Source organism: Cannabis sativa, chromosome 5, assembly GCF_029168945.1.
Source record: "Cannabis sativa cultivar Pink pepper isolate KNU-18-1 chromosome 5, ASM2916894v1, whole genome shotgun sequence".
Lineage (NCBI taxonomy): Eukaryota > Viridiplantae > Streptophyta > Magnoliopsida > Rosales > Cannabaceae > Cannabis > Cannabis sativa.
In genome coordinates, this window is record NC_083605.1 from 76,811,396 (window position 1) to 76,838,268 (window position 26,873).

The 26,873-nt window shown below is 35.6% G+C and overlaps 2 protein-coding genes and 1 long non-coding RNA gene across 4 annotated transcripts; 1 reads left to right on the top strand and 2 right to left on the bottom strand.

Annotated features, from left to right (window-relative positions):
• Positions 1-885: 885 nt before the first annotated feature.
• LOC115716243 (uncharacterized) lies at positions 886-4,768 on the bottom strand. 2 transcript variants are annotated; one of them, XM_030644999.2, is made up of 5 exons: positions 4,534-4,768; positions 4,013-4,139; positions 2,586-3,515; positions 1,882-2,433; positions 886-1,162 (listed from the first exon to the last, which is right to left on the bottom strand). In XM_030644999.2, exons 3-5 carry the CDS (start codon positions 3,498-3,500, stop codon positions 1,052-1,054), a joined length of 1,578 nt encoding a protein of 525 aa, XP_030500859.1. In that variant the 5' UTR covers positions 3,501-3,515; positions 4,013-4,139; positions 4,534-4,768; the 3' UTR covers positions 886-1,051. The 2 variants fall into 2 exon arrangements, with proteins under 2 accessions (XP_030500859.1, XP_030500861.1); XM_030645001.2 differs by lacking the exon at positions 4,013-4,139 and having other exon boundaries at positions 4,534-4,724.
• Positions 4,769-9,157: 4,389 nt separating this feature from the next.
• LOC115716247 (uncharacterized) lies at positions 9,158-11,104 on the bottom strand. Its single transcript, XR_009687741.1, has 2 exons — positions 10,823-11,104; positions 9,158-9,399 (listed from the first exon to the last, which is right to left on the bottom strand). It is a non-coding gene; the product is annotated as an uncharacterized LOC115716247 (long non-coding RNA).
• Positions 11,105-19,712: 8,608 nt separating this feature from the next.
• Positions 19,713-21,906, top strand: LOC115716245 (probable receptor-like protein kinase At1g33260). The gene is made up of 2 exons (XM_030645002.2): positions 19,713-20,844; positions 20,932-21,906. The coding sequence occupies exons 1-2, from the start codon at positions 20,406-20,408 to the stop codon at positions 21,639-21,641; spliced, it is 1,149 nt and encodes a 382-aa protein (XP_030500862.2). The 5' UTR covers positions 19,713-20,405; the 3' UTR covers positions 21,642-21,906.
• The last annotated feature ends 4,967 nt before the right edge of the window (positions 21,907-26,873 follow it).

Consider the following 26,873-nt stretch of genomic DNA (forward strand, 5'->3'; position numbering starts at 1 on the left):
TAATATATATATAGTGAATCATGCTAAAAAAAATATTAGTAGTGTCTTGTTAATTGGAAGATAACATATCTAGAAGATAATTAAAAGGTGACACTTAAATATACGTTCTAAGGGTTTATAGTGAAGATTGGAATTGGAGGGTATTTCACTTAGTTGGATTGATGGGAGTTCATTAAGGGCTAATCAATGAATGAATTAATGAATTGGGAAAGAATGAATGAGTGACGTGGCTATGGCTATGTCTGTGTGGCTACAGAGAATGGACAAAGAAAAGAAATAACAGATTGGTTTGTTACAGCAGTAGTAGCTGGCTGTGGGTCCTACAACGTGCGTGGCCGTGGAGTGTCCGAACTCCTACTGGGCTGACGGTCACCAACTTAAATTGGGCCGAGCATTTCCTAAGTTGGGCCGAGTCCCAGTGACTGATCGATTGATGCCATTACACATTGGAATTTAGATTACGTGGTTAATTCCCTTTAAACTTTGATTAGATGAGGAGTTGAGTTGAGTTGAGTGAGTGTAGGCAATGAAACGTTTATAATAATCACATCACATGTAATTCATGTGAAGCTTTTCATATTTAATGCATCCCACATGACTCTCTAAGTCTCTAGTTTGTCTGTCTAATGAGTTAATCCCAAATCCATTGGTATACCAATGTCAAAAGGAAAAAGAATTTGACTGACAAATCAAGATGAAGACGCTTATCATTCGTTCACTGTCAGTAGTACGGACACACACACACACACATATATATCTAACACAATCAATTCCATCCACACACACCCATCTACATCAACCATCAACCGTACACTTCATTTTCAGCCCACAAATCCAACAACAAAGCATTCTCACTTTTTTGCAATTCCTATTGAACAAAATGAATGAATGTCAACTCCTCTGCTCAGCTCGTTTTCATATTAATCAATTTTAACAAGTAGTACATATCACTCTACACTACAGTACACTTACTATCTGCAATTAACAACATATATCCTCAAATCTATTTTTGGAAGGGTCAGAGTAAGAGTAAGAACATATATGATGATTTTCACATAGAATCAGCAACAGAACCCGAAGATCCTTTTCTACATTGCCCTACACTTAAGGTTAATATTTCTTCACTGCCTTGGTTCACTTTGCAGCATAACCTGCGAGGTACCTGTTCATGTTCATGTTCAAATTCAAGGACATTATTATAAAACCAACAACAAAATAGTAATAATATGATCATTTTTACACATTGTTCTAATTACTTTTCTTACTACACTAGTTCTTTTATTTGCTTACTTGATCACTGTTTTTAAAGTCTTGAGCACTATTTATTATTGTTCTGTTTCTTATATCAAATCTCATTTATTGATTCTATCTCTTCTATTTTCTTAAAATTCCTCACTCTATAATCTCTCATACTTCTCCACATTCGTTTCCCTTATGAGTCTTGTGCAAAAAAGAAAGTAGTCTGTGGTCGGATTGTCAAGGTTAACATCGATCATAATTACTAGCTACCTCTTCTTCAAGCATCCACATTAGTGCTGGAAATGTTTCAAAGGTTCACATTGCTTCTTTATAATATTTAAATGTTTTAACTGTCCAAGGTCAAGCTCTAGAACACCTCACAATTTTGGATTATTATTATTTGATGAATGACTAGCATAATTTGTAATAATCTTAGGAATTTTTATCTAGTTTAGAAGATTATTCTATTCATTATGTTATTTTTATTTATTTTCATTTCTACGACTTGATATGATGAATTTTCATCTAGAATCTAGAGTTGTATTCTATCAACAAATCTTTTGTCTACTCTCTTGATCCTACGTTGTATACCAAAAAAAGTGAATCACTTCAGAAGAGAAAACTAAAGGAGCAAGAACGTACCAAATGCCATTTCTTGGTTAGCGGATGCCCCAGGACACGAATTCTTTGCACATGGCGAAAAGCGAGCAAATGAGGAAAGCAAAGAAACTTCTTTTTTAAATCATCTTTGCCTCTAGCACGAGCATATGAACCTACTGAAAAATTACCTTCCCTTCCAGCATCTTTTAAGAAAAAAAGTATAGGCTTCTTACAAATAGACTTGTACGGATCTCTGGTGTCAAAATCAAACTCATTTCTATGCCTTATTCCATTCCAAGCAGAAAAAGTTTGTTCAGAGCGTTCTAACTCACGAGGAAGCACGATGTTGGGGAACACTTGAACAACATAACCAAGCGAGACTGCAAAAGTAAGGCGGCGACCATGATCATAGCAAATTGATCGTTGTAAGAAGCTAGTAGGGTCAACGTTCATAGCCTTTGTAAAAAGCTTCAAACTCTCCAAAGAGCTCAAGCCTGGGTAGAAAGGGTCGACTGCTTCAACATGATGAATTGATAGAAATGGTGCAATGGGATGGGAGGATAAAAGACCGTGTGCATTGCCTCTAATATCCCACTGGCTCCAAAAGAAAAATAGCAAAACAAAGCCAAATTCAAGACTTCTATCATAATTAAGGTAGTGCAAAACAAAACAAACAACAACAAACTTAACTTTACTCATCTCCCTAAACAAAAGGAAAAAGAGAAAAATGGATGGGAGATATGTACCTGGTGGAATCCAGGTTCTCTAGTCAAAGGTATTCCTAGCTCGGTGATGCATGCATGAAGCCTGTCATCACTCCCATACAGCTTTGGATATCTCTCTAAGCAATCATCTTGAATGCGGGAAAGCGCTTTGGCCAAAGGGTAGCTAATAGCAACTCCTCCTCCACCAAAAGCCATCGAATGACTGAAGTAAGAATTGGCTGAATGACTCTCGGAAGGGTTGCCTATGTAAACCATCTCAGAGGGATCATACTTGCGAAGAACTGTGACGAGGTTGTCGACATTAAAGATGGTATCATCATCAGACAAAACAAACCAACGGACATGAGGCAATTTGAGGCGAAAGCACTCAGCCACAATTCGAGAGATTCTTAGTCCAGAAGGGTGGCCAGTGGGGTTGGTGTAACGAAAGCGAGAGATGTCTTCAGATACCATTATTGGGGGCAATAAATCATCACTGTCTTCAGAGGGCACAGCCTCTTCCAACCATACATGGCCACGCATATCGTTGGGTCGCCACCATAGCCTCACATATTCCTTGCGACGTTTCCAAAGTTGTGATGAACCAGCAATGCCAAAGACAATGTGCTTAAGGGTGAGTTCTGGATATGGGGGAGGAGGTGGAGGCGGAGGTGGGGATGGCAGTAGAGGCGGAGGCAATAGAGAGATTACATCATAATGTCGTTTGTTCCAAAGAAGAGAATGAGGAGTGGCTTCCCAGTCCTTAAAGCGGTGCCAACAGCGGGTGGTGGTGCCAGAGAAAACAAGAGAAAGCCAAGCAGTGGTGGCAATTAGGAGTGCTGCAACAGCCACGACAGCAGTTCCCATGCTGCTCTGGCGCCATCGACGGCTTCGGGATCTTAAGAGGCTATGGTCATGGTTAATGGTTGTAGGTGTAGTCTTCATATTCATCACCATCAGCTTTCATTCATACTACAAAAGAAGCCAATAGAAGTAGATTAAGAACCAACTTTACATATACTTCTAGGATCAAGTTCCATACAAGCAACTTAAAATTATGAAAAGCCCCCCTTGAAATTAGACTTTTAAACTCCATTTTTTAACAATCATCGTTTAAAAGCTCACTTCAGAAGCATTATCAGATTTAGATTTTCTAACAATCCCAACTCGCAAGATGGAAAACTAACAAGACATGAGAGGATAAGAGGAGGAAATTGTAAGGCGAAATGTGTAGCAAATTAGAATACATTACATAGATAAAAATTCGAATAAAACAAATTAATAGGTTGGTGACCAAATGAATACATTGTACAAGAGAAGTTGATCAAACTAGGAGTACTGTAGTATGCAACACGATTTGATTTGACCATGTAATGTAATGCAATGTATTGCTATTTACTATCAGTAGTAAGTGAAAGAAAAGAAACATATGTATGCATGCACATATAGGAAATGCACCAAATTCTTACAGTTTGAAACAGCAGAGCAAGAGCTAATTCATTTCATATTCATATTCATAGCTCTCTCTCTCCTCTCCATCCTAAGTAGAAGTCAAATCCAAATCCAAGTGCGGTAATTTCCTTCATTTCCTATAATCTATTTTACACAAAAGCATAAAAGAATCAGTGAGTAACACCTATAAAATAAAAAACCAAACTCTAAAAAGCATAACAAAACAAAAAAAAAAAACTAAGTTTAATAGAATAAAATAATGAAAAACCCATAGTTGGTGAAAACGTAAGCATGCATTAAAGAATAAAGATGGTGGATGGTATAAACAAACAATGTTATCCATGGAGGCTTGAGAAAGCAATTAACAATGCAACAACATACTACGAGTCTTGTTATTCATGGAGTTTGAGAGCCTGGGAGAGAGCGTTAAGGCTTATAATTAATTATGATATAGGGAAATTTGGGATTTTGATTTTAACTTTGTGAAAATTCAAAATGACAAAGTGAAAGGGAGAGAGAGGAAAAGAGAAAAGTATACCTTTATGTTCTAGTGGAAATGATTTGGGAGTTGGGAAAACCGAAGCAACCCCACTCCCCTGATCCCCATCCCGGAAAAACAAAAGAGACGCTCCCCTATACCGGCGACGGTGGCGGTGGCGGTGGCGGTGGTTCAAATGTAATGGTCGCTTTTCCAAAAGCCACCTTAGTTACACAGTCAGTCTAAGACAGTTACAATTCAATTACATACATACACATGGGCACGGGCATGGGCTCATCCTCTTTCTCATGAGCCCATTCCATTTCATTTACATGAGAAATTTTCAAAAATACCAATAATTCCCTTTTTCTTATGTAATAAAACTAAGGAAAATTCTAAAATCCACCTCTTTAAAATGGATATATTGATGCACTCCTATCTGTTTTAGTACCCGAAATAATTTTTTAGTCAAAATTTTTCTCATGGTCATGTATGTTATAGTTATTTAAGACAACCTGCAAAATTTTAAGAAATTTGGAAAAGTTTAATCTGCCAAAAACTACGTTCAAACAGTGTATTGCACGCGTGATTATTTTATTTTATACACGTGTAAAATAAGCTATTTGAACATTGTTTTCTATATTGTAAATTATTCGGAATTTTTTGAAATTTTGTAGGTTATCTTAAATAGTTATAACGTACATAAATATGAAAAAAAATTAGACTAATTTTTTTTTAGATGCCGAAACAAGTCAAGGGTGTATCGGTACAACCCTTTTAAGGGAGTGTATTGTAGAATCACCCTAAAACTAATTTTCCAACTAAAAATATAGGGAAATTCTATAATGCACCCCTTAAAATGGATACATTGATGCACCCTTGTCTGTTTTAGCACTCGAAATAATTTTTTAGTCAAATTTTTTCTCATGGTCATGTACGTTATAGTTATTTAAGACATTTTGCAAAATTTTATGAAATTTGGAAAAATTTAACACGCCGAAAACTACGTTCAAACAGTATGTTGCAGGCGTGACTATTTTATTTTATACGCGTGTAAAATAGACTGTTTGAACATTGTTTTCAATATTGTAAATTATTCCGAATTTCTCAAAATTTTGTAGGTTATCTTAAATAGCTATAACATACATGAATATAAAAAAAAAAATTAGACTAAAAAATTTCTGAATGCCGAAACAAGTCAAGGGTGTATCAATACATCCCTTTTAAGGGGGTGCATTGTAGAATCACCCAAAAATATATAGTTTTGTAATAAAATATTGTGAAATTCTATAATGCACCCCCTTAAAATGGATATATTGATGTACCCTTATTTGTTTTAGCACCCGAAATAATTTTTTAGTCAAATTTTTTCTCATGGTCATGTACGTTATACTTATTTAAGACATCTTGTAAAATTTTAAAAAATTTGGAAAAGTTTAACACACCGAAAATTACGTTCAAACAGTGTATTGCACGCGTGACTATTTTATTTTATACGTGTGTAAAATAGACTGTTTGAACATTATTTTCCATATTGTAAATTATTCGGAATTTCTTAAAATTTTGCAGGTTATCTTAAATAGTTATAACGTACATGAATATGAAAAAAAATTAGACTAAATTTTTTTTCTGGATGCCGAAACAAGTCATGGGTTATCAATACATCCCTTTTAAAGAGGTGCATTGTAGAATCCCTAAAACATTTATTGAACAAATCATTTAAATTTAAGAGAAATAACAGAATTGCAAAAACAACTAAATCTATAACAAAATGCTACAAAAAAATAAATAAAATTAATATCTATATGTTTTCCTTAAGGAGTTGAGTTCAATCATAGAAATTAAAGATGTTGATAACGGCATTGTATCTACAAGAGTGTTCGTCCGATTCAATTTATACTTTTTTGGTCAAACAACATTCAATCTATACTAAGTGCAAATTTTATATTTTGGATCAAATTTGATCCGCATAACAGTTTAAATCCAATCCAATCCGCAATAGTACAGATTGGATTGGTTATTTTGGATCGATTATTTTTTTAATGATGAATTATTTAATATTTTATAGAAAAAAAATTAAAATAAGACTATTGTTTCTTAATCTTCAACAATAGTCTATTTCTATGTCCATTTATATATAAATCAAACCAATATACATATATGTCAATATATATGTACTCATCTTTAGATTTACACTAAAATATACATATGTATTCATTACTAAAATAATTAAGTTAATATACATATTTAAATTTATGTTTATGTGTCTATGTGAATAAGAATAATTTTTCTGGTATTTTTTTATTATAAAACAAATAAAATACACCAACTCAATATATTACTAAAAAAGATTAAGAAATTAGAAGTTTGTGTCTTTTTTTTTTAATATTACTAAAAAATTAATATATATTATATATAATAATTTTTTTAAAATATATATAATCAAGTGTGAATTGGATTGGATCAGTTACTTTTTAAGATCAAATAACATCTAATCCGCACAAGTGCGGATTTTGGATTTTCAATCCAATCTAATCTGCGCAAGTGCGGATATCCGTATTTTGCGGATTAAATTAAATTGAATCGTGCAGATTAAATTTGATCGGATACTTAATAAACACCCCTACAGATACTAGGCTGGGTAGTCACTTCAAAATACACTTGTTTTATTTTGCGCTAACGAAACTTGTGTGACATTTATAACAAATTTTTGTCTACTTGTGTAGTAAATTCAACACATATTTGTGAATTGGCTATCTACAATTATAAATATATAACTGAACTATACACTATGGATAAGTCCCTCATGTCTTTCTCTCCAAACACTCAAGAGGCTGCAAAGCTTTCGTTCCAACAGATTTTAGGGATGCCCATTTGTGATTGTCATGAACAATACTTGGGACTACCGGCTTACTCGGAACGTGACAAAAAGCAACATTTCAGCAATATAAAAGATCGTATTTGGAAGTTGCTTCACTCTTGGACTGAAAAGCTCTTTTCTAGTGGTGGTAAAGAGGTCCTTTTGAAAGCGGTAATCCAATCTATACCCACCTATGCTATGAATTGCTTTAAATTACCATCTAAGTTCTGCAAGAAAATTGAATCCATGATGGCTAATTTTTGGTAGGGAACCTTGACAGACAAGAAAAAAATTCATTAGAAACAATCGAAGTACCTTTGTCGTTCAAAATTAGGAGGTTAGGGTTTTAGAGATTTTGTTCACTTTAACCAAGCTTTACTAGCTAAGCAAGCTTGGTTAAATTTTAAAAATCCTAATTCACTTCTCAGTCGTGTTTTGAAAGGCCGATACTTCCCAAATAATAATTTTCTTGATGCGAAGAAAGGAGGTTTGTCATCTCTTACATGGCAGGGTATTTGTTGGGGAAGAGATTTATTGAAGGAAGGTCTCAGAATGAAAGTTGGTGATGGCTCATCAATAGATTGTGGTTTAGATCCTTGGATCCCTGGCAGGTCTAAGTTTGTCCCTATTTTCTACTCAGGTCCTTCTACAAATAAAGTTGTTGATTACATAACTAGTGAAAGAGAATGGAATCTACCTAAATTTCAAGCAAACTTCTCTCTAGTAGATGTAGATCGAATTTTTTCAATCCCACTTTCACTAAATGCTTCTCAAGATGATTGGTTTTGGCATCACACTGCTGGTGAAATCTCAGTCAAGTCAGGATACCATTTTGCTTGTTCAATTGCTTCGGAGTTCAATGAATCTTTATCACTTTCTCAAGAACAATTGTGGAGATCATATTGGGGCTTAAACCTTCCCTCCAAAGTCAAAATATTTGGTTGGAGAGTGATTCAAAACTCCATTCCTGTTGTTGTAGCATTATTCAAACGGAAAACCATCACATTTGCTGCCTGTAGCTTATGTCAAAATGCTTGGGAATCAGTGGGACATGCTTTATTTAGCTGCAAACATGCTAAATCCATTTGGTTTCACTCAAATTTTCATATTGATTTTTGATTTGTTGCTGCTTCTAAGCCAACTGATTTTTTGTTCCATCTATCCCAAGTCTATACCAAAATTGAATTTGAATTGCTCATTTGTATTATGTGGTCCATTTGCAATGATAGAAACAATGTAATTTATGGGAAAAAAGCTCAGAACTCGACTAAAATTTACTCAAAAGCAATGGCTTATCTGCATAATTATGATAACCTCTCAGGTTCTTCAACAAATACAAATGTTTCGAATGCTTCTGGTTTGAGGGGTCAACATAGATCAGGGATTGTTAATAATTCTACTCCTGTTGCTGCTCAGATAAACACTGCTACAGGCTCTTTCTTCCCACAAGCATCGTCTACTCTCCTATCAAATATTGCCTTAGATTCTCCTCGTTTGGCTGCAACAATTAATCACTTTGCTATGACTGAAGTAAACTTGGTTTGGCAGCCTCCTCCTCACAATTGCTTAAAATTAAATACAGATGCTGGATTCGATTCTTCCACCAATAAAATTGGATTTGGATCTATTGTTCGTGACTCTTCAGGATGTGTAATTGCTGCTATGTCAAAACCAGCATTTAGTTGTTATAGTCCTCAAGAAATGGAGGCTAAGTGTAACGCCCTAACATTTAGGCACGCTACCCAAGATGATTAAGAAACCCTAATCCCCTAAATGGAATTACTAATAAAATGAGCGTAGAAATTAAACTTTAAACGAAAACGAAATGAAAATAAACTTGTAATAATTTTAACCTTACAAACAAAAGTTACACGTATTGGGATCCCAAAAATTATTTTACAAAATATTACAAGTCTTTTCCCTTAGCCGACCTAAGCGGCATAACAGAGTTACAAAAGTTTCAACACTGGTAGACCCCAACCCGCTTGGTCTAGTGTGGCCCGAACATGTGCATTCATCGTCCTGCTCCTACACTCATGGCTGATTAGAAATCGATTTACCCTTTCCTGCACAGTAGAGCACCCGTGAGCCAAGCCTAACAAGACAGTATAATTATCAATAATCATAATTAACACATCACATAAATATTAATGCCATTTCATTTTTGTCTATATGACAGAGACTCGCGTATTACGCTCACACGCCTATTTATGTCTATGTGGCATAGACCCACGTATAACGCTCACACGTCTATTTACATTAAGGCCTTAGAAGGGTTCATCTCGGTTTTAGTTACCGAGTCCAACCCGATTATGTCTTGAACACATAACCCTTTACTTCAATATAAATTTATATACATCATGGCATAACAATTACATTTTAACAATTTACTTGGGTAATAACCCTAAGCCAATAAACCGCTCACTTTAGAGTAATAACTCTAATCCCGGTTTCTAGTTTCTCATATATATCACATTCCATATAAGCGCCATTATGCATATCTCTACGTGCTAACTACTGCCTTACCTGATGTCCCATAAATATGGAGATTCCAAATCCTCCGGTGCTCCTGACCAAGTGACGGTAATCCTAGTCACAAACTCAGAATACACAAGTATAGGGTTAACCCCTAAATTCATTTCCACAAATTATAAAATTGGCATTTAAATTCTAGATATTCACATAGAGCTCAAAAAGAACTTTCCAACGATATAAAGAACATTCCAAACAGAGTCTCGAGTCAAAAGTTATGACTAAAACAGAAACCCGAAAAAAACACAACATGCTGCCATAACATGGCCGCGGCTACTGGGTTTAAAACCCTAGGAAACCTAGTTTCCAGCCACAAAAATGCATCCAAAAATACCAATTGTTCATGCTATATCAATCCACAATCATACCAAACTTTTACCTAGCATAAACCAAGTAATTAGAGAGAAATTACACCTAATTTACTCTCCAACAACACCAAAAACCAGCAACATAAAAATTAGCATTTTACAATGAATTTCAGCTCCCTAAACTCATCCATTTCAACCCAAACATACTTCAATCCAACATAACCTCTTATACAATTAAACAACCACAAAAGGAAGTTAATCCACAAATTATTAAGCTTAAAATTTCAGTCCACGTGCATAGAAATTCAGATTCAACAACATGAAATCAAAACTCCAAACCTAGAGCAAAATTCATCAAAAGTTCCTAATCAAGAACTTGAACCTTCAAGCAAGCATCAAACTTATTTTTCCAGCAACAACACATCAAACAAAAACTTGAATTTAAACATGAAAATTACCCTAAAAGTTCATCTAGAACCCAACCAACATAATCCATTACATAACCAAGCAATTCACACCCAAATTTCTCAAGATTAATATTGATTCTCCCCACATGCAAACCAAGAACATCATGCACTTTTTTTTTTCATGATTTTGAACAATAAATTTCAGCAAGAAACATCAACAAATAAAAGGGGTCAAGAACTACCTCAAGCTCCAAACAAAGCTAAGCACAAAACCCACCAAGAATCCAAACTTTCAAGATGAATTTTCCAACACTTAGCAAAATAAAAATATGAAGAAAAGAGGGAGAGGGGGCAGCTAGGGCAAAGGAAAAAGCCCAGAAATTTTCCTTTTTAAGATGCAAAATAACTATTTTCAATCTCAATCACAAAAGCCACAAACCCCAAGCTTGAATCCAAGCAAGCACAACTTAAAATCAAGAGTTAGAATGAGTTTTGAGATGAAAGGGGTTCAACCAAAGAGCTGGAAAAAAAATGCAGAAAATTAAATCTTTATTTTGCTTAAAATCCCTTTTATGAACCTTACTCCAAAATAGCAAAATTACTCAATTGCCCTTAAGGCCATAAAACACCCGCATAAGCACTTCAAGGGTAAAATAGCCACTTGCAAACTCAAATAATTTTCAGATTATTCCCACATAAATAAAATACCAATAATTAAACCCAAAATTGTATTTTGGCCCCGAACTCAGTTTAGCCCGAAATACCCGGTTGTGACTATACCGCGCCAACTTGTCAGAACACACCTGCAAAAAGGACAACAAAAGAATACTATATAATAATATAGTCCATAAGCACGTAAATAAATTAATTTCACTATTTTACCCTTCTCAGGTCAAAATTACTAAAATGCCCCTGGCTCACCTACAGGCATTTTCTCTACCCCTTCTTACCCTGAAAAAATAGGGGCACCTTGCGTCCTTGAACCGATAACCATCTTAACATGTCATATCTCATATTAATTCACATATAATAAATTATATAATAATACAATTTCACAATAAAACTCAATTAACTAGTTAGGATTTTTGCTAATCTATTTTCTTAATTCCAATGTATTACACTAAGGCGATGTTCAATGGCTTGCTAATGGCCCAAGATCTCAATTTGTGTTTGAATTTCATTGAAACAGATTCTTTGTTACATGCAAATGCTGTGAATAATCAAACATCTTCTAGGTCCTATTTTAGCGATTTAGTCATAGATATTAAACAACATTTATCCAATCTCTCTCAAGCTTGTGTTCTTCATGTTAGACGAACTGCTAATCAAGCGGCTCATGGATTAACAAAACAGGCTTTAGTGCAGGATAATGTTTGTATCTGGCATGAGGATATTTCCTCTGCTATTTTCTCTGTTGTTCTAAATGACTCATTCTAATTTATAATAACAGTCTTTTCTCAAAAAAAAAAAAACATTAAACTATACACCATACCAAACAAAATCTTAATGATTGTATTGTATTGTTACTAATATAATTGGTTAAAGTTGCACAAAAATGAACAAGTAGATATTGTTACTAATGCTTTTTATCAATTATCTATAAAATTATAAATGAATTAATCAAGATTAATTTGAGTCTTGTGAATTAAATTTTTTAAATACAAACTTGTCAAAATAAAAAAAAAATAAGCACTTTATATTAATATCCATAATACTCTTTTTTTTCTTATAACTTTACCATACATATTCTTCATTCTCATCTACGTCGATAGTGGTCTAATACTACTATTTTTTATGTTTTTGTACATAAAAAAATAGTATCAGGCCACCATCGAACCATATTCTACATTTATAAATTTTAAGCTCCATTTATTAAACTAGTCAGAAAGGTATCAGACTACCATTAGACCATATTCTATATTTATAGGTGGCGTCGGGCTACCGTCAGACCACCATCAGATCTTCGACTTCAACTTTTACTCATTTTAATAATAGGAAGACTTTGAGCCATCATTAGACTACCATCGAGCCTAATAAAATAACCAATTTTCTGTCCAAAACTCAAATTCGACTGTTTTTGACCCTAAATCTAACATTAACTCACAGATAACAAACATTAATTATACAATTTATTCCTAAATCAACAAACCTATAAATAAAATCATACATTTCAACCCTAAATCACATAGAATACAATAAAATGAAATGAAAAACTTACATTCATGGCGCGGTGGTGTGGTTCGTAGATCCTGGATCTTGGGTGGGTAGTCGTCAATGGATTGGTGTCTTCGGTTGAAGGCACGGTGGTTCGAAGCTGTGGGTTTGCTAGGGTCTTTGTATGCGCGAGAAGAAGAGTGTGAGAGAGACAGAGAGAATAGAGGACGAGAGAGAGAGGATGTGTGAGTTATGATAGGGGTATTTTTGGACTTAATGAAAAAATAGTCTATCTAACTAATTTTGATATATTTAAGTTTAGTGTACCAATTTTGCTCAAATGCATGAATATTAATTCAAATTTTCCTAGTGTGTTAGTTTCAATTGTAACTGTTTTTTCTTTCCTTTATATTTTGCTAGTGTTAGCTAATAGTGTAGCTAACTATATTAAGCTCTCTAGGTTTATTGTTAGTTAGAACTGCAGGTTGTAATTAGAGAGAGAGAGGGAGATTCGTGTTGTGTGAAGAGAGATGATTCTCTGAAGACTGTTCAAAGAAGAAGATCGAGAAGCCGATGAAGGATTGCTCTTAGTTTGTAAACACTAAATTTGGTTTCTTATTGCATGAATTGAACCCAATGATCAAGGGAGTTCACATAAGGGGATTAGGCTCTCCCAACACATTGTTAAATTAAGGAAGTTTGAACCTCTTGAAATCGGTTGTGTTCATTTTAATGCTTTTGTGTTCTTGTACTATTTGATTAATAATTGTTCAAGTTGAATCTGTGTAGTGTTATATTTGTGTGTGTGCAGATTGGAGTTGGTTTGATCCGAAACAAACAATTTTCAATATGAATTGTTGATTTTACGAACTAGAGGAAGATGCAACATGAAAGTGAAGTGAGTGATCGAGTTTATTAAATGATTACACACACGACCTAATTATCATGTCATCTTCTTTCTTAATCCACAAAAATGACAAAGGTGAGCTTATTTGAAAGCATATTAATCTACTTTATTTAAGATATTGTTTGGCTTTAATTGGAAGGAAAGTGATGTGATCAAACCGATCACAATGTTCAAATATCAAGAACAACTTAATTGATTTAAGTCTATGACAGATTAACAAAACTTAATACAAAGAAAAAATGACAATAAAACAGTAAAACAAACTGAATTTAACAAGACAAGATTGAAATCAATATTCAGCCATTGAGGAACTTTCCATTAAACATGTATGCCAAGAATACAATGTACAACAATTGGTGATTCGAACTAGAGTAAGTGGAAGAGAAATTGAAACACAATCTGAGCACACCAGAAAAAACTGGTTCGTGCACCCGCATTAATCGCTCTCTCTCTGTCACTCTCTCTCTCTTGTTTCTGTAAAATTGAGGAAATGAATCACACTAGCTAAGAGTTAGTTTAGTCTATTTATAGACAAACAACATAACTAACTTAACTATAAAACCGGTAAGGTAGTTAGAAAGTCCTAAGTACATTCAGCTAAGACTAAGTTTCTAGGCCATTTTTACAACAATTCCACCTTGGCATAGACACTTAGACTTAGAGAACATGAGTAAGAAAAGCTAAACATTAAAGGGAAATGGAAACTTATCCAATTTCCTTGATGTTGACCAAGTTCAGACAGTGTCTAAACTTGGTTTGAGTGACACATTTTGTAAAAATATCTGCAGGATTGTGATCAGTGCAGATTTTCTTCACTTGAACTTCTCCATTGGCAATGATCTCTCTGATGAAGTGAAGTTTGATGTCGATATGCTTTGATCTATCATGGAACATCGGATTTTTCATTAAGTGCAAGGCACTTTGGTTGTCACAATGGACAGTCATGTCCTCAGAGTTGAACCCGAGTTCTTTTGAGAGACCTTTTAGCCACAGTGCCTCTTTTATTGCCTCAGTTGCAGCCATGTACTCTGCCTCTGTGGATGACAGAGCTACAACTTTCTGCAGGTTTGACTTCCAGCTGATACATCCACCTAAAGCTGTGAAGATATAACCTGTCAATGATCTCCTTGTGTCAATGCATCCAGCATAATCAGAGTCGACAAATCCTTCAACCTCACATTCACTTTTCTCTGTAGATTTGTAGATCAAACCTATGTTCAGAGATCCTTTAACATACCTCATGACCCATTTCACTGCATCCCAGTGCAGATTTCCAGGGTCAGCAACAAAACGACTTACTATGCTCATGGCATAGGCCAAGTCAGGCCTTGTGCACACCATGGCATACATCAAGCATCCTACACAGTTTGCATAAGGTATGCCATCCATGCTTCTTCTCTCTTCCTCAGTTTGGGGTGCCTGCTCCTTAGTGAGCTTAAAATGTTGAGCCAATGGTGTCATCACAGGCTTGGCTTCATTCATGTTGAACTTTAAAAGAACTTTCTTCAAGTATCCCTGCTGTGTCAGCATGATGAAACCAGGTCTCTTTCTCTTGATTTCGATTCCAAGAATCTTCTTGGCTTCTCCCATATCCTTCATCTCAAATTCACCTTTGAGTTGGCACTTTAACTCACTGATTTTGTGTTTATCCTTGCCTACTATTAGCATGTCATCAACATACAATAGAAGGTAGGTTTCTTTGTCAAAATAAACACATGGATCATATTTGCTCTTGGTGAATTTTATCCTTGACATGAACTTGTCAAATCTGATATTCCATTGTCTAGGTGCTTGCTTTAGGCCATAGAGGGATTTGTGTAGCAAGCATACCTGGTTGGGATTACCATTGTCAAATCCCTCAGGTTGCTTCATGTAAATTCTCTCATCCAAAGTGCCATGTAAGAAAGCTGTCCTCACATCCATCTGATCTATTTCTAGATCTTGAGCAGCAGCTTTTGCCATAATGGCTCTGATGGAAGCTTGTTTCACCACAGGTGCAAATATATCATTGAAATCGACACCTTCTCTTTGAGTGAATCCCTTTGCCACAAGCCTTGCCTTGAACCTTACTGAATTTTCATTGACTCCCTCTTTCTGTCTAAACAGCCACTTGCTATCGATCAGTCTTTGCCCTGGTGGTCTGTTCACAACAGACCATGTTTTGTTTCTGATCAATGATACTTTTTCTTCATTGATTGCCCTCAACCAGTGTTCCCTGTTTTTGCATTTCAGTGCCTCCTTGTATGTAGTGGGTTCAGAGTTTTCGAGTTCACTGGCAGCAGCTAGAGCAAATGCAGAGAAATCTGCATAACCAAGTCTTGTAGGAGGTCTGATGTCTCTTCTTTCTCTGTCTCTGGCCAAGAGATAGTCATCAAGATCTCCTTGTGTTTCATGAGATTGTTCTTCAAGTTCTTGGGCTTGATTCTCATCTGCTTCTGAGTCTTTGTCTGTGCAGTGTGACTGATCCACCTCAAGATTGACTCTGCAATATGGCTCTTCTGTCTGCAGTGATGGATTTGGTAATGGTTTCATGGCCATTTCTTCTTCTCTGAATGTGACATCTCTGCTGATGATACACCTTTTGAACCCTGATTCAAGACACCAAAGTTTGTATCCCTTGACCCCTTCAGGATATCCCAAGAACATACATTTCACTGCCCTAGGCTTCAGTTTGTCTTGCCTTATATGAGCATAGGCAGTGCACCCAAAAACCTTTAGATGGTCATAGGTTTGAGCTTCTCCAGTCCACTTTTCTTGTGGTGTCATGAAATTGATACCAGTGGAGGGACATCTATTTATTAGATAGCATGCTGTGTTCAGTGCTTCACCCCAGAATTTTCTTTCTAAACTAGCTCCTTTAAGCATGCATCTAACTCTTTCAAGCAGTGTCCTATTCATCCTCTGCCTGGCCATTTTGTTGAGGAGTGTCTCTTACTGTCAAGTGCCTGGCTATCCCTTCTTTGCTGCAGAACTCCTTGAACTGGTTTGAGCAAAATTCCCATCCATTATCTGTTCTGATCTTCTTGAGTTTCTTACCAGTTTGGTTCTCAAGGAGTTTTCTCCAATTGACAAATGTGTTGAAAGCCTCATCTTTGGTTTTCAAGAGATAAACCCACACCTTTCTTGAGTAATCATCAATGATACTCATGAAATAGTAAGCACCACCAAGTGTAGGAATTCTTGAAGGGCCCCAAAGATCTGAGTGCACATATGCCAACTGTTCTTTGGTTGTGTGTTTTGCTGGTGTGAATTTCTGTCTGCAGCTTTTGCCATATATGCACTCCTCACAGAAATCCATCTTGCATGACACCTTTCCTTTAAGAATCCCTTGCTTCTTCAATTCCATCAAGCCTCTTTCACTCACATGTCCCAGTCTCAAATGCCACATCCTTGTCAAGTCATCATCACCTGTACCTGTAACATTTGAAGCTAGGCCAGTAACTGATTTTCCATTAAGAAAATACAAGCCATTTCTATACATTCCTTTCATTACAGTAGTGGCACCTTTAATTACATTAAGTGAGTTTTCATCAATTTTGATTTTGCATCCTTTTGAGGCTAAGACACCAATTGACAAGAGATTTCTCTTGAGTTCAGGAACATACCTGACATCAGTGATGATTCTTTGAGCACCATCATTCATCTGCATCACAATAGATCCAGTCCCTTGAATTGTGCATGCCTTGTTATCACCCAATAAAACAAGACTTCGTTTTCTTCTCAAGATTGCGTAACATTTCTTCACAAGGACACATGTGAAAAGAACAACCGTAATCGAGTATCCATTCTTGTCCGGAATCGTGTTTGACACCACTGAACACCAGCTGAGTCATAACCATCAGCAACATCAGCTTGTCCCTTTTCTTTGTTCTTTTCTTTCTTCAATTTGTTCTTCAAAGCAAGACATTCATCTCTGAAATGTCCTTCTTTCTTGCAATAGAAACACTTCTTGTCAGTTGTGTTTCTTGAACCTGTCTTTGCTTTCTGGTTCCCTCGATCACCACCATGTTTGTAGTTCTTGTGCCCTTTCTTGTCATGTCTTCCTTTGACAAATAGACCTTCTCCATTGTGCTCTGTTTTGTCATCTGATTTGCTTTGAATTTCCTTAGAATTCAAGGCTGCTTTTACCTCAGACATTGTAAGAGTATCTTTGCCATAAAGAATTGTATCAACAAAGTGTTCATACAATTTTGGCAAAGAACTCAGTAGGATTATAGCTTGGTCCTCTTCATCTAGCTTCACACCAATATTGTTCAAGTCAAGAACAATCTTGTTAAAGTCATCTAGGTGTCTTCTAAGCTCCTTGCCATCTTCCATCCTCAAGGTGTACAGTTTCTTCTTCAAGTACAGCTTGTTTGCAAGGGACTTCTTCATGTAGATCGTAGCAAGCTTTTCCCACAGTCCAAGGGCTTTCTCCTCATCTGCAACTTCTCTCAATACTTCATCTCCAAGACTGAGAAGAATTACAGAATGTGCCTTGGTCTCGATTTCTTGTTTCTTCCTCACATCTTCAATTGCTTTCAATGCATCCACATTAATGGCTTCTGCAATGCCTTGATGTACCAGCAAGGCCCTCATCTTGATTCTCCAAAGACTGAAGTCATTAGCTCCTGTGAACTTGTCAACCTCGTACTTAGTTGATGCCATTTCTTGATTTCAATCTTGTTGCAGTTAGACTTTAATCAAACACTTCTTGATCTCCTCGATTGAACCTCAGCTCTGATACCATTTGATGTGATCAAACCGATCACAATGTTCAAATATCAAGAACAACTTAATTGATTTAAGTCTATGACAGATTAACAAAACTTAATACAAAGAAAAAATGACAATAAAACAGTAAAACAAACTGAATTTAACAAGACAAGATTGAAATCAATATTCAGCCATTGAGGAACTTTCCATTAAACATGTATGCCAAGAATACAATGTACAACAATTGGTGATTCGAACTAGAGTAAGTGGAAGAGAAATTGAAACACAATCTGAGCACACCAGAAAAAACTGGTTTCTGTGCACCAGTACACTGCTCTCTCTCTCTGTCACTCTCTCTCTCTTGTTTCTGTAAAATTGAGGAAATGAATCACACTAGCTAAGAGTTAGTTTAGTCTATTTATAGACAAACAACATAACTAACTTAACTATAAAACCGGTAAGGTAGTTAGAAAGTCCTAAGTACATTCAGCTAAGACTAAGTTTCTAGGCCATTTTTACAACAGAAAGGAATGCTAATTAATTACTTAATAAAATAATGTATTTTATATAATAATAATAAGTGTGGTCTGTAGTGAAGCATCTCTACTTTAATAAATTGAAACGCACATTTTTCTTTTGGATGAATTAGACAGTTTTCATTTCGATCCAAGTCGTTGTCGGCTATAAATTCATCCTTGTATTATTATAATTTATATATAATGAAAGATAAAACGTGAGCATCGCTATGTTAATGTTATGTGGTAGGAAGTTGCTAATCCTAATACAGTAGTGGTCGTATTGTATTTGTATCATTGTATCTAATCTATGTATATATGTATATGCATGCATATAATTAATTCAGGAAAAAATACAAACAAAAAAAAGAAAAGAAAAGAAGATTGGGAAACAAAAAAGTCAATATCATATCATTAGGTGTAACTAACATTTATAAATAATTTAATGTAATTAGAGACTAGAGATTTCAGATTTGAAAGTAATTACAAAGATTTATGACAAAGATGTTGCGCCTGCTAAATTAATTTTGGTTTATTTGTATTTTAAGAAGCAGGCATGATTCAACGCATTGGGTTTTGTATACGTATTCTCTTCAGTACTTAGGCTTAATTAGCAGCACATAATATTAAAATTTAAAATCCTACGTACTGTGGTTGGTGAATGAGCACAAGTTATTTGATACTATTATGTTTATTTATGTCCCTTTGTCCAATTCAACCCTATTTATTATTTATTATCAATAGAACAATTTATTAGGTCTTGTTTAAAAAAAACAAATAAAAAGGTAATTAATATTGGTGAATCTTAATAAAACAGAATATGTATTGAAGTGTTATGTGTTAAAATGAAAAACACATGAAATGATGAGTTTGTGAGAAGAAAGCAAAGAGAGAATAATTGTTTGTTACTTAAATAAAAAGAGTAAAGAGTAGAGATGGAAATGAGGTGCACGTGTTGAATTGAGTAGAGGGAAAGGGCATAGCATAGCAGGGGTAAGGTAAGGGGCATCTTAAAATTGACTGCATTATTATTATTGATTGCTGGCTGATGATGATATATGACATTTGTATATAAATAAGGAAAAAGAATCAACAATGATTTTAAAATGAATTAAATGTTGCAACTTTACTAATACTAATACTAATAATAATATATTTTAAGAATTCCATTGAAGGCTTCAAATCCGTGTTGAGAGACCAATAAGTTCATACCATACCATATAGGAGTGGTTGTGGCTCTGGTTTTGGGTGTGGTTGTGGTTGTGGTTGAGGGAGACACTTGGAAGCTTCATCGGAGAGGATTTGTGTCAGATTCTGCCTTCAAATCTAACAGACTAAGAGACGAGATCACACATTTCAATTGCACGCACCTTCTTCTTTCTTCCTCTTCCTAATCCTAATCCAAAAACTACTCTCTTCTTTATTATATCCTTACTACTATATATATATATATATATATAGAGAGAGAGAGAGAGAGAGGGAGAGATCTTAGTTGGACTCGGTACTACGGATCGATTAAAAGTAGTATTGTCTGATCATATTAACTTAACTCCTATGGGGTTTGAATTCCTCAAGTTCGATTGTCTCGGATTGACCCGAACCAATAAACGCAAACAAATACATAATAATAATAATAATTATAGTATCGACACTGCTACTGCTACTGAGAAAGATGATGATATCGTCATAATGGAAGACCAGGCTTGTACAATTGTCAAATTCAGCTGGGATGAAATTAAGAGGTTCACCATGAATTTTTCCACCTCTAGAGTTATTGGATCTGGTGGTTTTAGTACTGTTTACTTTGCTGATCTCACCTCATCATCATCATCATCTACAACAAGTACTAGTAAATCTCATCATCATCATCATCAATTTGCCTCTGTAAAGATGAGTAACGGCAGCCGTAGCGTTTTCAAACAGGAATTAGACATCTTATTCCGCCTTCACCATCGCAACATCGTTAACCTAATCGGATATTGTGACGATCCAGGTACTATTAATTGTTAATTATCAATTATCAATTATCAATTCTATGCTATGCTTGTTATTAATTACTTTGAATGAATCAATGAAACAGAGGACGAGATAGGCGGTGGTGGCGCCCTTGTATTGGAATACGTCTCCAACGGCAGCTTACAAGAGAAGCTCCATGGAAATGAGAATGAAAAGACGTTAATACCCTGGAGAAAGCGAATGGCCATAGCAGCTCAGCTTGCTGAGGCATTAGAATACCTTCACGACAAGTGCGATACCAGTTTACCAGTCGTTCATGGCGACATCAAAGCTTCCAATGTCCTTCTGGACCATAATCTGAATGTGAAGCTGTGTGATTTTGGGTCTGCGAAGATGGGGTTTTCATCTACTGTAGTACTCAACAGCAGCACGAGAAGTAATCGGCCACGAGTGTTGATGGGTTCCCCTGGCTACACAGACCCTCATTATCTGAGAACAGGGATACCTTCGAAGAAGAACGACGTGTATAGTTTGGGAGTCATAGTTCTGGAGCTCATCACTGGAATGGAGCCATTCTCCTCGGAGAGACCGACACAGCTGTTGACGTCTTTGCTGGGACCTATGCTGAATAATGGTGATGTTGAAGAGGTTAGTGGAGTGGTGGACCCCTGCCTTGGCGGAGAGTTTGACCCAGAAGAGGCCAAAGCCATGCTTTCATTGGCGGCTCAGTGCCTGCGTCACCCGCCCACTCTCAGGCCTTCCGCCGCTCAGATATTGGAAACAATAAACAATCATATTCCCATTTACATGAGGATCACAAACACCAAATCTTGAACATAAAATATAAGTTATTGAATTATTATTCACCATTTCTGCTCTGCTCTTGAGTTGAATTGAACCCTTCAAAGTTATTTTTACCATTTTCTTCTTTTTATACTTGTATAATTGTATTGTATACACAGTTACACACATCCACATGTTCAATTTAAGTGGCACTTGTAAATAATTTTAGAGCTTAGGATGCTTGGTGTGTCAAAGACTTATTTTTATGTATTGTTGGGAGTGACAAAACAATAGTAGGTAAGGTACGTTTTGTTTTGTTTTGTTTTGTTGCGTCTTTGTGTGGCTCGTGTGTGCATATATTTTGATGCTAGTCTCATCAAATTATGATCTTAAACAAGCCAAAAATGTGGAGCTAGCTAAGCTAGCCTAGCCATATGAGATGTGAGAGGTGAGTGTGAGTCCTTAATTAGGCCAGGGTGACGTTTGTCGTCATTAATCATATGACCCAATAATTATCCAAAAATGCACCAATTAATGAAGCATATGACTTGGCCAGCATGCATGTTGGTGGTGGCATGGCATATTGGCATATATATTGCCAATTGCATTGCTCCAACATTATGGCATAACTAATTGTGTATATATACAGCTGCCTTAGTTTAAAATCATGAGCACGTGCAGTCAACCTCTCTCATCCGTGATAGTAGCTGTATGTAGTGGCCATTTCGGAGCTGTAGCTGTACATGTACTCATTCATTAGCATTTCTCAGACATTATTGGCATGGACATGAAACTTTATTTCTTTTTGCTCACTAAATTAATTAATAGTAATAATGAAAATTAAGCCCACACTGAGTAGTTCCATACCAAATATTTCCTTGACAGTCAAGTCACGGTTGGAAAAAATAAAAATATAAAAATAGGAATGTGAATGAGAATGCAAATTTGAATAGAAATGGAATGGAATAAAATTTAAAATGCATAAAAAATTGATAAAAAAAATTATTAAATTTTTTCAAATCTTGCATTGAAATAGTCTTTCCTTCTATTTCCAAATAGAATAGTCATTCTACTAAAATAATAGAAATGTCATTCTATCGGAATGGTATTCCAAGGGTTTTAAATGCAACCAAGCAAAAGAATAGAATGAAAATTATTTTCTTTCTATTCCATTCTATTTCATTACCTCCAACCAAACGCCACCTTATTTCTTTGATTAATTTTTAATGCAACGTGAGCTTTTGGAGAGAGAACTTTCAACATTGTGTTTAGGATTTTGTTGTGCGCGAAAGCAATAAATAGTGAAAAATAACGATCGATAAATATATATATCAAAGCGGTAAATAATAAAACACATAGAATTGCGTAGTTTGGCAATTCGCCTACTCCACGGGAGACAACTAATATTATTAACTTAAGTAGGAAATATACATAATACCAATACAAATTTCCTACTAATAATATCTCACAGGTGTTTCCCTAAGTGTTTTCCAAACTCACTAAAGTGTTTCCTAAAATTGGGTTGTCTGTAGTTTTGACTTTTTGGAAAATAACATCCCCTTCATCAATGATTTCACGAACAAAATATAAATGAACATTGATGTGCTTAGTGCAATCATGATGGACTTGTTCTTTGCCAAACAAATGACACTCTGACTGTCACAAAAAATCTCCACGTTCTTCTGAATAATACCCAAATCCTTGGTCAATCTGAGAAGCCAGATAGCTTCTTTGAATGCTTCTATCACAACCATATATTCTGCCTCTATAGTAGACAAAGCTATTGTTGACTGTAAAGTTGATCTCTGGCAAACTGGTCGACCTGCCATTGTTAACACATAACCAGTAGTTGATCGACGCTTATCTAGATCTCTAGCGTATTCAGAATCAATATATTCGATAAGATGATTACCATCAATCTTGTTTCTCTCAAACTTCAAACCAATATCTACAGTACGATAGATATACTGTAGAATCCACTTCACTACTTGTTAGTGACCTTTATCGAGATTGTACATGTAACGACTCATCATACTAACAACATGTGAAATATCAAGTCTAGTACATATGCATACATCAGGGCACCAATAGCATTTGTATATGGAATATGCTTCATTTTCTTCTTCTCATTGACAGTGCTAGGTGACATCTTTGCACTTAACTTAAAATGAGGTGCAAGTGCATCCATGTTAAACCTTTGCAGTACTTTCTTTAGATATTGAGTTTGTGTTAAACAAACTGTGTTTACAACTCTGTTTCTTTTGATCTCCATCCTAAGAATCTTCTTAACTTCTCTAAAATCTTTCATTTCAAATTCTGCACTTAACTGAGTCTTTAGCCTGATAATCTCCACCTTGTTCTTAGATGAAATTAACATATCATCAACATATAAGAGCAAATAAATGAAAGTACCATCTTAGAGTTTCTAAAAGTGTACACAGTGGTTGTATTGGCTGCGGGTGTACTTCTACTCTCTGATGAAGCTATCAAAATGCTTGTACCACTGTCTTGGTGACTGCTTCAAACCATACAGTGATTTACTTAACTTGCAAACCCGATTCTCTCGACCTTGAACTTTGTAACCAATTGGCTGAGACATATAAATCTCTTCATCTAAAGTACCAACAAAAGCTATCTTGACATTGAGTTGAGCTAACTTGAGATTAAATTATGCTACCAAAGCCAACAAAATTCAAATAGATGAATGATTAACAATAGGTGATGTAACGCCCCGATTTCCCGAGACGTCACACTAGCTAATCCGTTTAAAACTATTTAAGATAAAGACAATAAAATACTTCTTTAATGAAAAATAACTAAGCATGAAATCTCATTATTTTTAAAATAAAACATTTATTTATTCATAACCTTAAAATATAAAGCTTTTCAAAAGATTTTCAGTTATGTATTAAAATTGATTTATGTGTTATGTATTTTTACGTAAGTTTCTGTGTGAGTACAAAGATTTATACTTGAATGTATTTTGAGTGTATTGTTGTGTTAATGAATATTTAGGATCTTGTTCTCAACAAGAAAATTCATTGAGGTGCTTGGAGTAGCAAGAAGGTGTTCTTAACAACTGAGGTAAGAAGAGTGAACATCTGTGCATAAGGTGTATGTTGAAACATACAACTATATTATGGGTTTGTATTTACATGTTTTATTCTATGGTAGATTGTTGTTTTATGCTAATGTTATTAGTGTGTGATAGCGATAAGGCTTTTGACTGTTTGTGTGAGAATAACACTTATAGGATAGGTTTTCTACTGCTGGTGTGAGCATAGCACTGCAGGATATATTTTTGGCTGCTTGTATGGGTTTACTTGCAGGTTATCCTATCATTGGTGAGTACAACTTGTGATAAGGGATTGCCCTATTGGATGCCGAGTGTGAGAACATCACAAGGTAGGGCAAGTTACACTTCATGTCTGGTCAACATGAGTGGGAGTAGATTATCGTATGTGAGGACAATATGCGATAAGATAATGTGTGTTATGTGTGTGAGTATAGCATGCATTAAGATTACACTGTGGTATGATGTTATATTGTATGTGAGAATAATATGTGATATGACATGTTGTTATATGTATGCAAGTATGGTATGAATTGATTTGATGTTGTATTTTTGTTATACTTATGACTATGTTATCCAGTTGAGGGGTTATGTCCTACATAGCTCTTCTTACTGGGCGTTAGCTCACGGGTACTCTGTGTGCAGGTAAAGACAAAACTAAACAGTGAGGATGGCGAGCTCGAGGCGTGGATTACATGTTAGGGGATTATCACGATGTTTTGGTTTAAAAATATTTTGTTAAAGATTATGATTCAGATAATTTTTGAATTTTTTTATATTTTAAGGTTATGAATAAATAAATGTTTTGTTTTAAAAATAATGAGATCTCATGCTTAGTTATTTTTCATTAAAGAAGTCTTTTATTGTCTTTATCTTAAATGGTTTTAAACGGACTAGCTAGTGTGACGTCTCGGGAAATCAGGATGTTACAAAATGGTATCAGAGTCTTGACCCAGTCGAAAGTGTGGTCGACGAGGACGTCGGACCCCGTAAGGGTGGGTGATTGTGACAGTCAGTGTACCGTGATCCGTAAGGGGATATATCGGGTAAGCTGTGCAATCCCACACCACTTGGAGAAGGTCAAGTGTGATGATTCTGAGGCTGTGTAGGTATGAGACTACATAGTTGAAGAGAGCTTAAATAGATTGATTGGTACTACCTATATCAACAAGGTGCATCTTGTTTTCCGGTAGCCCATTATGAAAGAACTCCACAGTTAAGCTTGCTTGACTTGGAGCAATTTTAGGATGGGTGACCTCTTGGGAAGTTTTCCCAAGAAGCGTGCGAGTGAGGACAAAGCACGCTGGAAACACTCGTGTTGGTCTGTAGGGTCACTCGCCAATCCATAAAGCAGCCAGAGTGGCGTACTCGTGTATAAGAGCCATTATTCTGTGGGTGTAAGGACCCAATGGAGGCTTGAAGCGGGGACGTTACAGGTGAGAATACCTCATTGTAATCTATTCCTTCTTTCTGAGCATAACCTTTTGCTACCAGTCTAGCTTTGTATCAGATGTTGTCTTTACTTGGAACTCTTTCCTTCTTAGAACAGACCCATTTGCAGCCAATAACCTTCTTTCCTTTATGAGGTCAAACCAACACCCATGTCTGATTCTGGTGTAGAGACTTCATCTCTCCATCCATTGCCAACTTTCATTTCTTACCACCAACACTCTGCACAACTTCTTTGTAAATGCATGGGGCGTCATCATCAATTATTTAAAGTGCAAATGCTACCATATCTATGTATCTGGTAGGCCTTTTAATCTCCCTTCTCAGTCGAGTAGCTGTAATAGATTCCGATTGTTGATTGACTAGTGATGAAGTTGAGGGAACCTCCACCTCAATTGAGATCTCTTCTCGATCATCACTTTCATCTTCACCATGATTGTCAATAATATTTTTTAGATTTTTTGGTATCTCAAGCTCCACCTTAGAAGAGTATTTGGGCTTTCATTCTCTTTCACTAAGGTAGTCTATCTTAGCATAATAGACTTGTCAAATGTGACATCTTAGCTTAAAACTATCTTCTTCGATTCACTATTCCAAAGTCAAAAACCTTTGACTCCTTCATTAAAGCCTAAGAAAATAACTTTCTTTGATTTAGGATCCAAATTGGATTCATTTACAAGGAAATATGTAGGACATCCCACTTTTCTCGCTTAGTTTAATGAATTGACGTCCTTTCAAAAAAAAAAAAAATCATAATCACA

Excerpts from the sequence above, each read along its gene's own strand:
- LOC115716243 (XM_030644999.2), bottom strand. The coding sequence starts at position 3,500 with ATGGTGATGAATATGAAGACTACACCTACAACCATTAACCATGACCAT. Across the intron at positions 2,434-2,585 it reads GAGAACCTGGATTCCACCAG|TGGGATATTAGAGGCAATGC; the intron begins GTACATATCTCC and ends TTTTGGAGCCAG. Across the intron at positions 1,163-1,881 it reads TAACCAAGAAATGGCATTTG|GTACCTCGCAGGTTATGCTG; the intron begins GTACGTTCTTGC and ends GAACATGAACAG.
- LOC115716245 (XM_030645002.2), top strand. The coding sequence starts at position 20,406 with ATGGGGTTTGAATTCCTCAAGTTCGATTGTCTCGGATTGACCCGAACC. Across the intron at positions 20,845-20,931 it reads CGGATATTGTGACGATCCAG|AGGACGAGATAGGCGGTGGT; the intron begins GTACTATTAATT and ends TCAATGAAACAG.